At 47.2% G+C, this 12249-nt stretch overlaps 1 protein-coding gene across 1 annotated transcript; it reads left to right on the top strand.

Moving 5' to 3' along the window:
• The first annotated feature begins 1241 nt into the window (after positions 1-1241).
• On the top strand, positions 1242-4151 carry RPS26 (ribosomal protein S26). Its single transcript, XM_010377817.2, has 4 exons — positions 1242-1557; positions 1806-1983; positions 3343-3473; positions 4049-4151. The coding sequence occupies exons 1-4, from the start codon at positions 1555-1557 to the stop codon at positions 4082-4084; spliced, it is 348 nt and encodes a 115-aa protein (XP_010376119.1). The 5' UTR covers positions 1242-1554; the 3' UTR covers positions 4085-4151.
• Positions 4152-12249: the final 8098 nt, after the last annotated feature.

Genomic DNA, 12249 nt, shown 5'->3' with positions numbered 1-12249 from the left:
GATCACCAGGTCAAGAGATCGAGACCATCCTGGCTAACACGGTGAAACCCCGTCTCTACTAAAAAATACAAAACACTACCTGGGCGAGGTGGCGGGTGCCTGTAGTCCCAGCTACTCGGGAGGCTGAGGCAGGAGAATGGTGTGAACCCGGGAGGCGGAGCTTGCAGTGAGTCGAGATCCGGCCACTGCACTCCAGCCTGGGCGACAGAGCGAGACTCCGTCTCAAAAAAAAAAAAAAAGAATCTTTCACTTAGGGGTCAGACTCACTAATCAGTGGTGAAATAACTTTCATGGTTTTTGATCAGCATTTATTAAAATAAAATAGAGAACAGAAAAATATAAAATAGAGAATAGAACATACCAGCACACCTATGATAAGGGTAAGTATCGTTTCATGAAGCTTGTGTTTCAGTTCTGCATGTGCATGTAATCGTGTTTGTGTGTGTACTGGGTACCAGTGTAAAATGTATTCGTGCTATGGATCTGGTTGAAAAACGTTTAAGTCATTAGTCCAGGCTATTTCCTCCATCCACTTGTTAGGTGACATACAGCATAGCACAGCGAGGCCAGAATACCTACTGCACCTCAGGTCTTCAATCTTTTTTTTTAATTGATTTATTTATTTTTGAGACAGAGTTTCGATCTTATTACACAGGCTGGAGTGCAGTGGCGCGCTCGGCTCACTGGAACCTCCGCCTCCCAGGTTCAATTCTCCTGTCTCAGCCTCCTGAGTACCTGGGATTACAGGTGCCCGCCACCACGCCCGGCTAAATTCTTCAATTTTTAAAGTGAGGATAATAATAGTACCTGCCTACAGGCTTGCTCAAAGTTAAATAAGTTAATATTTATAAAGGCGCTTACCACAGTGCCAGGCACTGTGCCAACAGGGTCCAGAGATTTAAAAAAATGAATGAGAAATAGCCCCAGCCTTAATGCACTTCATTGTGGGGTTTTCTCCATATTGGAAGGAAGTATTCACAAAATGCTTGTTTCCTCTCAGGCCTTCCTCTTAGTAATCCTACACCTACGTAGTAGCAGGACTGTCAGAGAAATGAGCCCAGGGCGTCCCCCGGTGGCGCAGCGCCGCCTTCGGTCTAAGGACTTGGGGCCAGGGGCGCCTCTTAGCTTCGCACTACAATTCCCACCAAGCATCTCTCCCTCTCTGGCCTCTAATAAGGAGTGCGCCTTGTGGTCCAGCGTCGGGCAACTTCCACGCCTACCGTCGCGTAAACCGGAAAACTGCGTCGTCCAGCATTGCGTCCGGTGCGGCGCGGCGCAAGGCTTGCTGGGAGACACATAACCTCGATTTTCTTCCGCCAGCCGGCTAAATAGTCCCATGTGCACATTGTTCTACAGATAAATAAACAGTAGGAACGCAATTTCCACCCTAGATTTCAGCAGAAATGCTGAATATAAGGGAATATTTGAGTAAAGTGAGTTGCTGTTCTTGACGCCCGTCTCCTAAGGATTCTCCCGGTGTGCGCGTAGGGATCTCATGCTATATAAGAGGGCCCTGCCAGGCAGCGCCTCCTCTCTTTGGTCCGTAAGTCCAAAATGGTGAGTCCTGTGGCGTGGTGAGGGTGGGGGTTCGGGTTCAGACTCTGGGAGTGTGGGGATTTGAGAACCTGGAGCACAGCTGAGGGGTGGACAGAGTACATTTGCTCTGGGGCTTGGCGGGATTTGCGGAGAAACAGGAGATCCGAGGGGCGCCTTCCTGGAGGCTCCCGATGCGGCCTGTGGCCGGAAAGGTGCTGAGGCTGGGTAAGTTGCGCCGCCTTCCTAACAGGTTTTCCGTCCTAATGCAGACAAAGAAAAGAAGGAACAACGGTCGTGCCAAAAAGGGCCGCGGCCATGTGCAGCCTATTCGCTGCACTAACTGTGCCCGATGCGTGCCCAAGGACAAGGCCATTAAGAAATTCGTCATTCGAAACATAGTGGAGGCCGCAGCGGTCAGGGACATTTCTGAAGCGAGCGTCTTTGATGGTGAGTGGATCACCGGCTAGAACTGCTTGAGGATCCCAGTACCTTAAAAGCCTTCACCCAACCTCGCCCTTCTGCAGGCTCTGTTCGTTGGAGCCTCTCAGGCACTTTCCACGTATGTAAGGTTGTTGGTGGTAGAAAAGAATATTATGTGCTCATGTTTGTCGTTTTGATTCTTTTCTGGGCAGAAGGTTAGTTTTTGTGATAGAGTGCACAGCCTTTGAGGTAAACGTTTGTCTGTTTCGGTTATGAGATTCCAAAAACTAGAAACGTGGTAAGGCCGGGCGCGGTGGCTCAAGCCTGTAATCCCAGCACTTTGGGAGGCCGAGACGGGCGGATCACGAGGTCAGGAGATCAAGACCATCCTGGCTCACACGGTGAAACCCCGTCTCTACTAAAAATACAAAAAACTAGCCGGGCGACCTGGCGGGCGCCTGTAGTCCCAGCTACTCGGGAGGCTGAGGCAGGAGAATGGCGTGAACCCGGGAGGCGGAGCTTGCAGTGAGCTGAGATCCGGCCACTGCACTCCAGCCTGGGCGACAGAGCGAGACTCCGTCTCAAAAAAAAAAAAAAAAAAAAAAAGAAACGTGGTAAATTTGACAATTCTTATACTATGATTATTTGAGTACTTGTGAAAATGTACAGGTGAGGAAGAATGTCTTCAACGTTTCTAGAATGGAGGCAGTCTAGTTTGGTGTGAAAGGATGATGTTTGGGCCGGGCGCGGTGGCTCAAGCCTGTAATCTCAGCACTTTGGGAGGCCAAGACGGCCGGATCACGAGGTCAGGAGATCGAGACCATCCTGGCTAACATGGTGAAACCCCGTCTCTACTAAAAAATACAAAAAACTAGCCGGGCGAGGTGGCGGGCGCCTGTAGTCCCAGCTACTCGGGAGGCTGAGGCAGGAGAATGGCGTAAACCCGGGAGGCGGAGCTTGCAGTGAGCTGAGATCCGGCCACTGCACTCCAGCCTGGGCGACAGAGCGAGACTCCGTCTCAAAAAAAAATAAAAAAGAAAAAAGAAAGGATGATGTTTGGAGCAATAAGAACGTCGCTTTGTTTCTTTTCCTTAAGTTATTTTTATAGAAAGAGCAAGGTTCACGGTAGGCATTAGGGCGGGTGTAGCTGTAGAAGGAACTGGATTATTGGTTTATTGCATCTAGAGTGTCAGTCTGGTCTTTGTAGTGTCAAGATGAACACATGTGCTCAGGTATTGGGCTGAACAGGTGCTTTGGGGATGCTTTTATGTGCGGGACAGGCATTTAAATAGGTTTAGTTTTAATTGACGTAAACATGTAAGATCATGTAACAAAAAAGCAAGGTAGGTATATAATACCAGCATAACTCTATTTTCTATTCCTTAGCCTATGTGCTTCCCAAGCTGTATGTGAAGCTACATTACTGTGTGAGTTGTGCAATTCACAGCAAAGTAGTCAGGAATCGATCTCGTGAAGCCCGCAAGGACCGAACACCCCCTCCCCGATTTAGACCTGCGGTGAGTATTTTAAAATAATGGAAGCCAGGGGAGTGTTGGTTTAAAAAAATTCATTCTGGCGGGTCACGGTGTCCTATGCTTGTAACCTCACACTTTGGGAGGCCGGGGCAAGAGGATTGCTAGAAACCAAGAGTTCAAGACCCCATGTTTTCAAAAAATATTTAGAAGGAAGCCAAGCATGATAGTGCGAACCTATAGTCCTGGCTGCTCGAGAGGCTGAGGCAGGAGGGTCACTTGAGCCCAGGGTTGCAGTGAGCTACGATTTTACCACTTGCACTCCAGCCAGGGCAAAAGTGAGACCTTATCTCTTAAATAAAAAAGTTGCATCCTCCTGTGGTGCAGGGGATATCAGATTAAGGTCTCTGCCTCAGGTTAAGCTGTAAGGCAGGTGAGACCCACACCTGAACATGCTTAGAGACAGGGCAGAGTAGTGTTCTCCCTCCACCTCTACCAGCTTCCCATGCATTTGTAGCCTGAATACATTGTTAGTGAGAGGATGGTGATCGAGTTCTTTCGGGGAAGGGAATCTTGAATCCATGGGTTTTAATTTACTCTTTTGTTTCTTTGTCTTTCAGGGTGCTGCCCCACGTCCCCCACCAAAGCCCATGTAAGGAGCTGAGTCCTTAAGACTGAGACAGACTATTCTCTGGAGAAAAATAAAATGGAAATTGTACTTAATATCGCATGTTAAGTGTATCTGTGCCAGATAGGGTGGGGGTTTTGTGTGTGTGTGACACATACCACTTTGATGGGAAAGAAAGTTTATTCGAGTCTCTTTTTTTTTTTTTTTTGAGACGGAGTCTGTCGCCCAGGCTGAAGTGCAGTGGCGCGATCTCAGCTCACTGCAACCTCCGCCTCCCGGGTTCAAGTGATTCTCCTGTCTCAGCTTCCTGAGTAGCTGGGATTACAGGCGTCTGCCACCACACCCGGCTAATTTTTGTATTTTTGGTAGAGACGGGGTTTCACTATGTTGGCCAGGCTGATCTTGAACTTCTGACCTCGGTTAATCCACCTGCCTTGGCCTCCCAAAGTGCTGGGATTATAGGCTTGAGCCAACCTCACCCAGCTATTTATGTAAATTTAAACCTTAAATTGTTTGTGATCATATCCTTGACCTCAATTTGCATAGCTGTGTAAAATAAAGGGAGATTTATTCTGTGAATTTTGGATTTAACCGCGTCAAGTTTAAGTTGGCATCCTAAAAATGGATAAACATTAGGAGAATGAGGAAAAGCTATTAGTTGAGTGAGGAGCACATTGGGAAGTGACTTAAACTGAGGTGTTTATACCCCTGGAGGGGCGGCGAGTTGATTAGTAGGTGTATGACTTGGATAGCTTCAGAGCATGAAAGGATTAATGTCCAGATGCTCATCTTTCCTGCCTTGGAAAAGACACTAAAGGTATTTCTTTTTTTTCTTTTGTTTTTTGAGACGGAATCTCACTGTGTCGCCCAGGCTGGAGTGCAGTGGCCGGATCTCAGCTCACTGCAAACTACGCCTCCCAGGTTTACGCCATTCTCCTGCCTCAGCCTCCCGAGTAGCTGGGACTACAGGCGCCTGCCACTTTGCCCAGCTAGTTTTTTGTATTTTTTTTTTTTTTTTTTTTTTTTTTTTTTTTTTTTTTTTTTTTTTTTTTTTTTGAGGCGGAGTCTCGCTCTGTCGCCCGGACTGGAGTGCAGTGGCCAGATCTCAGCTCACTGCAAGCTCCGCCTCCCGGGTTTACGCCATTCTCCTGCCTCAGCCTCCCGAGTAGCTGGGACTACAGGCGCCCGCCACCTCGCCCGGCTAGTTTTTTGTATTTTTAGTAGAGACGGGGTTTCACCATGTTAGCCAGGATGGTCTCGATCTCCTGACCTCGTGATCCGCCCGTCTCGGCCTCCCAAAGTGCTGGGATTACAGGCTTGAGCCACCGCGCCCGGCCAGTTTTTTGTATTTTTTAGTAGAGATGGGGTTTCACTGTGTTAGCCAGGATGGTCTCGATCTCCTGACCTCGTGATCCACCCGTCTTGGCCTCCCAAAGTGCTGGGATTACAGGCTTGAGCCACCGAGCCCGGCCTTTTTTTTTTTTTTTTTTTTTTTTTTTTTTTTTTAAGACGGTATTTCACTCTGTTGCCCAGGCTGGAGTGCAGTGGTGCAATCTTGGCTCACTGCAAACTCCACTTCCCAAGTTCATGCCATTCTCCTACCTCAGCCTCCCGAATAGCTGGGACTACAGGCGCCCGCCACCACGCCTGGCTTATTTTTTGTGTTTTTAGTAGAGAGGGGTTTCACTGTGTTAGGATGGTCTGGATCTCCCTGTGATCTGCCCACCTTGGCCTCCCAAAGTGCTGGGATTACAGGCATGAGCCACCACACCCAGCCTACTAAAGGCATTTCTGGAAACGTGAGACATCCTGGAAAGTATAGAGAAAGGCTTTACCTTATTTTATTTATTTTATATTTTATTTTACTTTTTTGAGACGGAGTCTCTGTCACCCAGGCTAGAGTGCAGTGGCATGATCTCGGCTCACTGCAACTTCCGCCTCCCTGGTTCAAGTGATTCTCCTGCCTCAGCCTCCTGAGTAGCTGCGATTACAGGCGCGTGTCACCAAGCCCGGCGAAGTTTTGTGTTTTTAGTAGAGATGGGATTTCATCATGTTGGTCAGGCTGATCTTGAACTCCTGACCTCGTGATCCGCCCACCTCGGCCTCCTAAAGTACTGGGATTACAGGTGTGAGCCACCGCACCCAGCCACTACCTTATTTTTGTGTGACAATAGTTTTATTTGTTCCAGAATTCAGGAAAAAAATCTCTTTAGGAGTGAATTGTTGTTACTGACTTTGCCACTGAAAGGTAACACCTATCTAGCTTGGAGATTTTAGACATTTGGGTGTCACCTGCACCATTCCCCCGTTTCAAGCAGTTTTGCCTCAACCTCCCAAACAGCTGGGATTACAAGTGTGTGCCAGCTAGTTTTTTTTTTTTTTTTTTTTTTTTTTTGGTAGAGATGGGGTTTCACTATGTTGGCCAAGCTGGTCTCAAACTCCTGACCTCAAATGATCCACTCGCCTCAGCCTCCCAAAGTGCTGGGATTATAGGTGTGAGCCACCGCACCCAGCCTAAGAAAGGTATAGAGTATTTCAGAATGTGGAGGTTGTCCTGTTAATTGGAATGCACTCCCCCACAGAAATCCCAGACAGGAACTGCTGACCTGACTTGACTCAATATACCAGTGTATGTACTGAAATAGCTGTGGCAAATCCTGAGTCTGGAAGAGCACTGAATGTAGGTGATAATCTACATCCTTTAGGGAGGCTCAAGACATCAGTGTTCCTTCCTTTATACTGTAGTAATCTGATCACACCAAGGGTAAATAGGAAGTGATAGAAGAAAATTAGAGGTCCAAGGCAAAAATGGGTACTGAATCTGAGTGATCCCAAAGTCCAGCTTGCTCAACAGAACCAGATTCAAATAGTAAATCGTGGTTGTGGGTGTACTTACAGAGCGGTTCCAAGATTCCTGTTGAAGTGTCTAGAGGCACAGCCTGTCACGTGGGTCCTAACTACTATCTCTTCTATGAGTTTACAAACTCACAACATACTCTGCATTCTAAGTGCAGAGTATGTTTGATTCTGTCTCTGGATTCTACTTTCAAGAACCTAGCTGCTAAGAATTGACTTAGTTTTTCATCTTGATAATCCCAAACTTTGTTGTTTTTGAGACGGAGTCTCACTCTTGTTACCCAGGCTGGAGTGCAGTGGCCCAATCTCTCTCACTGCAACCTCCGGCTCCCAGGTTCAAGTGATTATCCTGCCTCAGCCTCCCGAGTAGCTGGGATTACAGGCGCCCACCACCACACCCTGCTAATTTTTGTTTTTGTTTTTGTTTTTTTTTTTGAGACGGAGTCTCGCTCTGTCGCCCAGGCTGGAGTGCAGTGGCCGGATCTCAGCTCACTGCAAGCTCCGCCTCCCGGGTTTACGCCATTCTCCTGCCTCAGCCTCCCAAGTAGCTGGGACTACAGGCGCCCGCCACCTCGCCCGGCTAGTTTTTTGTATTTTTTTAGTAGAGACGGGGTTTCACCATGCTCGCCAGGATGGTCTCGATCTCCTGACCTTGTGATCCGCCCGTCTCGGCCTCCCAAAGTGTTGGGATTACAGGCTTGAGCCACCGCGCCCGGCCCACCCAGCTAGTTTTTGTATTTTTAGGAGAGATGTGGTTTCACCATGTTGACCAGGCTGGTCTTGAACTCCTGATCTCAAGGGATCAGCCCGTCTCGGACTCCCAAAGTGCTGGGGATTATAGGCGTGAGCCACCGCGCCTGGCCAGGAATCTGCATTTTAATAGTGTCCCAAGTGATTCTGATGCAACTGGTCTGCGGACTATACTGCAGAGCAGATGGTGAAAGGAATGTTGAGTTTGGAGGATTTTATTGATGATGAATCCTAGGTTCCAGAAAGCTGCAAAAGCATTTCAGAAGATGGGTAACAGTGCAAATGGGGTCAGAAAGGGCTGCATGAGAACCAGAATCTGAGAGATGTGGAATGAGCTGGAAGCCTGGGCTTCTGGTGGTGACTGTGCATGAACAGGTGCAGCTGAGCCCTGGTGAACATCATGCTCACAAGCTAAGTGTGCAGTGTGACCTGGAGTCCCAACTCACCATCTGCAGGTCCAGGGACCCTGACTTCACAGCTGCCTCCCAAGGCTATTTTCCTAACCTCTCTACTTTCTTAGATCAGTGTTGCACTCATCGTTTCTGAAATATGATAATGTGTGGGAAGGCAGCAAGGTGAGATAGGCCCAGAAACATTGGGAGGGGTGCGGGGAGCACTAGGAAAGGAGATAGATTGGGGTAGGGAGGAGGAATACAGTCTCCCTCCCACATCCCTAGACCCCAAAAAGAAGTTCTGAAGACACATCCTTTTTTCTAGTATAAGGCACTATTTACCCTCATCCAGGCACTCTGAGTGAAAGGTGACTTTTGGACCAGGCACCCTGGCTCACGGCTGTAATCCCAACACTTTGGGAGGCCGAGGCAGGTGCATCACCTGAGGTCAGGAGTTTGAGACCAGCCTGACCAACACGGGGAAAACCCATCTCTACTAAAAAATAAAAAATTAACTGGGTGTGGTGGCTCGTGCCTATAATCTCAGCTACTTGGGAGGCTGAGGCAGGAGAATAGCTTGAAGCCAGGAGCAGAGGTTGCAGTGAGCCGAGATCGTGCCACTGCATTCCAGCCTGGCAAGAAAGAAGTGCGAAATTCTTTCTCAAAAAAAAAAAAAAGAAAGTAAGTAAAAGAAAATTAGGTGACTTCCTCAGGCTACAGTTAAAGATAATGTCATGGGTAGGAAGCCAGGCCTCACTGATGTTAGTACCTCGGGATGACCATAGAGGGCAGTATCGTGCAGGAGTTAAGAGTCCAGCTTCAGAGTCTGACAGACCTGAGTTTGAATCCTTCCTTTGCTCTTTGGTAGCTTTGGGTAAGTTACTCTATCTAAAGCTCCAAAAATTCATTTAAAAGTACTTCATAAGAACATTTTGAGAACTACATGAAATAATCTATGCAAAGGACTTTGCAAAGAACCTGCCAGATAATGCAACATTACAAATGGCAGTGGTTACTATTTTTGGCCCAGTCTTACTCTGTGTAAGTCTTTAAAAAAAAATGTTTTTTTGCAGATTTATTGAGGATAATTGAAGTACAATACATTGTAGGTATTTAAAGTGTACAATTTGAAGTTTTTTGATTTTTTTTTGAGACAGACTCTCGCTCTGTCACCCAGGCTGGAGTGCAATGGCGCAATCTCGGCTCACTGCAACCTCCACTTCCCGAGTTCAAACAATTATACTCCCTCAGCCTCCCAAGTAGCTGAGATTACAGTCAGGTGCCACCACGCCCGCTAATTTTTGTTTTTGTTTTTGTTTTTGTTTTTTTTTTTTTTTGAGATGGAGTCTCGCTCTGTCGCCCAGGCTGGAGTGCAGTGGCCGGATCTCAGCTCACTGCAAGCTCCGCCTCCTGGGTTTACGCCATTCTTCTGCCTCAGCCTCCTGAGTAGCTGGGATTACAGGCGCCTGCCACTACGCCCAGCTAGTGTTTTGTATTTTTTAGTAGAGATGGGGTTTCACCGTGTTGGCCAGGATAGTCTCGATCTCCTGACCTCGTGATCCACCCGTCTCGGCCTCCCAAAGTGCTGGGATTACAGGCTTGAGCCACCGTGCCCGGCCTAATTTTTGTATTTTTAGTAGAGATGGGGTTTCACCATATTGTCTAGGCTGGTCTCGAATTCCTGACCCCATGATCCACCTGTCTCCACCTTCCAAAGTGCAGGGATTACAGGCATGAGCCACTGTGCCTGGTCAAAAAGTTCTGACATATGTGTATACCCATGAAACCATCACCATACTCAAGATAATTGACATATAGATCACCCCAGAAGTTGTCTCTTGCTCCTTTGTAATCTCACCATCCTGCTACTCCCAGCACTGTCCCCAGGCAACCATTGACCTGCTTTCTGCGACTATAGATTAGTTTGCATTTCTAGAATTGTAGAATTGTATATAAATGGAATCCTGCAGTGTATATGTGTGTATACTAAAAACATATAAATTAGCCGGGCATGGTGGCAGGCGCTCGTAATCCCAGCTACTCTGGAAGCTGAGGCAGGAGAATTGCCGGAACCCGGGAGGTGGAGGTTGCAGTGAGTCCACATCGCGCCACTGCACTCCAGCCTGGGTGACAGTGAGACTCAAAAAAAAAAAACCATTGCTACAAACATTTGTGTACAAAGTCTGTGTGGACATATGCTTTCTTTTCTCTTGTGTATAGTCATGTGTCCTCAAGCACAGGGATATGTTCTGAGAAATTCATCCTTAGGCAGTTTTATCATATGAACATCTTTGTACTTACACAAACCTAGATGGTATAGCCTACTACACACCAAGGCCATATGGTAGAGTCTACTACTCCCAGGCTACAAACCTGTGCAGCATGCTACTGTACTCAACACTGTAGGCAACTGTAACATAATGGTATTTGTGTATCTAACCATATCTAAACATAGAAAAGAAAAGATACAGTAGGCCAGGCATGGTGGCTCATGCCATGCCGGTAATCCCAACACTTTGGGAGGCTGAGGCGGCTGATTACTTGAGACCAGGAGTTTAAGACCAGCCTGGCCAACATGGTGAAACCCCATCTCTACTAAAATTACAGAAATTAGCCAGGCGTGGTGGCAGGTATCTGCAGTCCCAGCTACTGATGAGGCTGAGGCAGGAGAATCGCTTTAACCCTGAAGGCGAAGGTTGTAGTGAGCCAAGATCGCGCCATTGCACTCCAGCCTGGGCAACAAAGCAAAACTCCATCTTGAGAAAAAAAAAAGAAGAAAGAGAAAGAAAGAAAGAAAAAGAAAGAAAGAGAGCCTCCTGAGTAGCTAGGATTACAGGCATGTACGACCATTCCTGGCTAATTTTTATATTTTTAGTAGAGATGGGGTTTCACCATGGTGGTCAGGCTGGTCTCAAACTCCTGACCTCGTGATCCACCCACCTTGGCCTCCCAAAGTGCTGAGATTACAGGCATGAGCCACCGTGCCCAGCAAATTTATTTTAAATATTTTTAATTATTTTAAATATTTTTTCTTCAATAATAAATTAACCTTAGCATAATCATGGGTCATTGCAGCCTCCACTTCCCAGGCTCAATGGATCTTCCTGCCTTAGCCTCCTGAGTAATGGGACAACAGGCATGCTCCATCATGCCTGGCTAATTTTTCTTTTCTTTTCTCTCTCTTTTTTTTTTTTTTTTTTTTTTGAGATGGAGTCTCGCTCTATCGCCCGAGCTGGAGTGCAGTGGCCAGATCTCAGCTCACTGCAAGCTCCGCCTCCCGGGTTTACGCCATTCTCCTGCCTCAGCCTCCCAAGTAGCTGGGACTACAGGCGCCAGCCACCTCGCCCGGCTAGCTTTTTGTATTTTTTAGTAGAGACAGGGTTTCACCGTGTTAGCCAGGATGGTCTCGAACTCCTGACCTCGTGATCCACCCATCTCGGCCTCCCAAAGTGCTGGGATTACAGGCTTGAGCCACTGCACCTGGCCTGTAATTCTTTTACTTTATAAACTTATTAACTCTTTTATCTTTTTTACTCTTTTGTAATAACACTTAGTTTAAAACACAAACACATTGTACAGCTATACAAAAATATTTCTTTCTTTATATCTTTATTCTGTAAGCTTTTTTCTATTTTAAAAATTCTTGATCTTTTTACTTAAAATTTTTTTCTGGCCGGGTGCAGTGGCTCACACCTGTAATCCCAGCACTTTGGGAGGCCAAGGCAGGCAGATCACGAGGTCAAGAAATCGAGACCATTCTGGCCAACATGGTGAAACCCCATCTCTATAAAAATACAAAAATTAGCTGGGCGTTGTGGTACGCACCTGTAGTCCCAGCTACTCGGGAGGCTGGGTTAGAAGAATCACTTGAACCTGGGAGGCGGAGGTTGCAGTGAGCCAAGATCCTGCCTCTGCACTCTAGCCTGGCGACAGAGCAAGACTCTGTCTCAAAAAAAAAAAAAAAAAAAATTATTAAAAGGTAAGACATGGGCCGGGCGCAGTGCCTCAGATCTGTCATCCCAGCACTTTGGGAGACCAAGGTGGGTGGATTGCTTGAGGCCAGGAGTTCGAGAGCAGCCTGGGACACATGGTGAAACCCCATGTCTACTAAAATACAAAAAAATAGCCAGACATGGTGACACACATCTGTCATCCCAGCTACTCGGGAGGCTAAAGCACAATCATCACTTGAACC

Source organism: Rhinopithecus roxellana, chromosome 10 (assembly GCF_007565055.1).
Source record: "Rhinopithecus roxellana isolate Shanxi Qingling chromosome 10, ASM756505v1, whole genome shotgun sequence".
In the NCBI taxonomy this organism is placed as follows: Eukaryota; Metazoa; Chordata; class Mammalia; order Primates; family Cercopithecidae; genus Rhinopithecus; species Rhinopithecus roxellana.
Note: the sequence above shows the minus strand (reverse complement) of the source record. Positions and strands in the feature narration are given on the sequence as shown.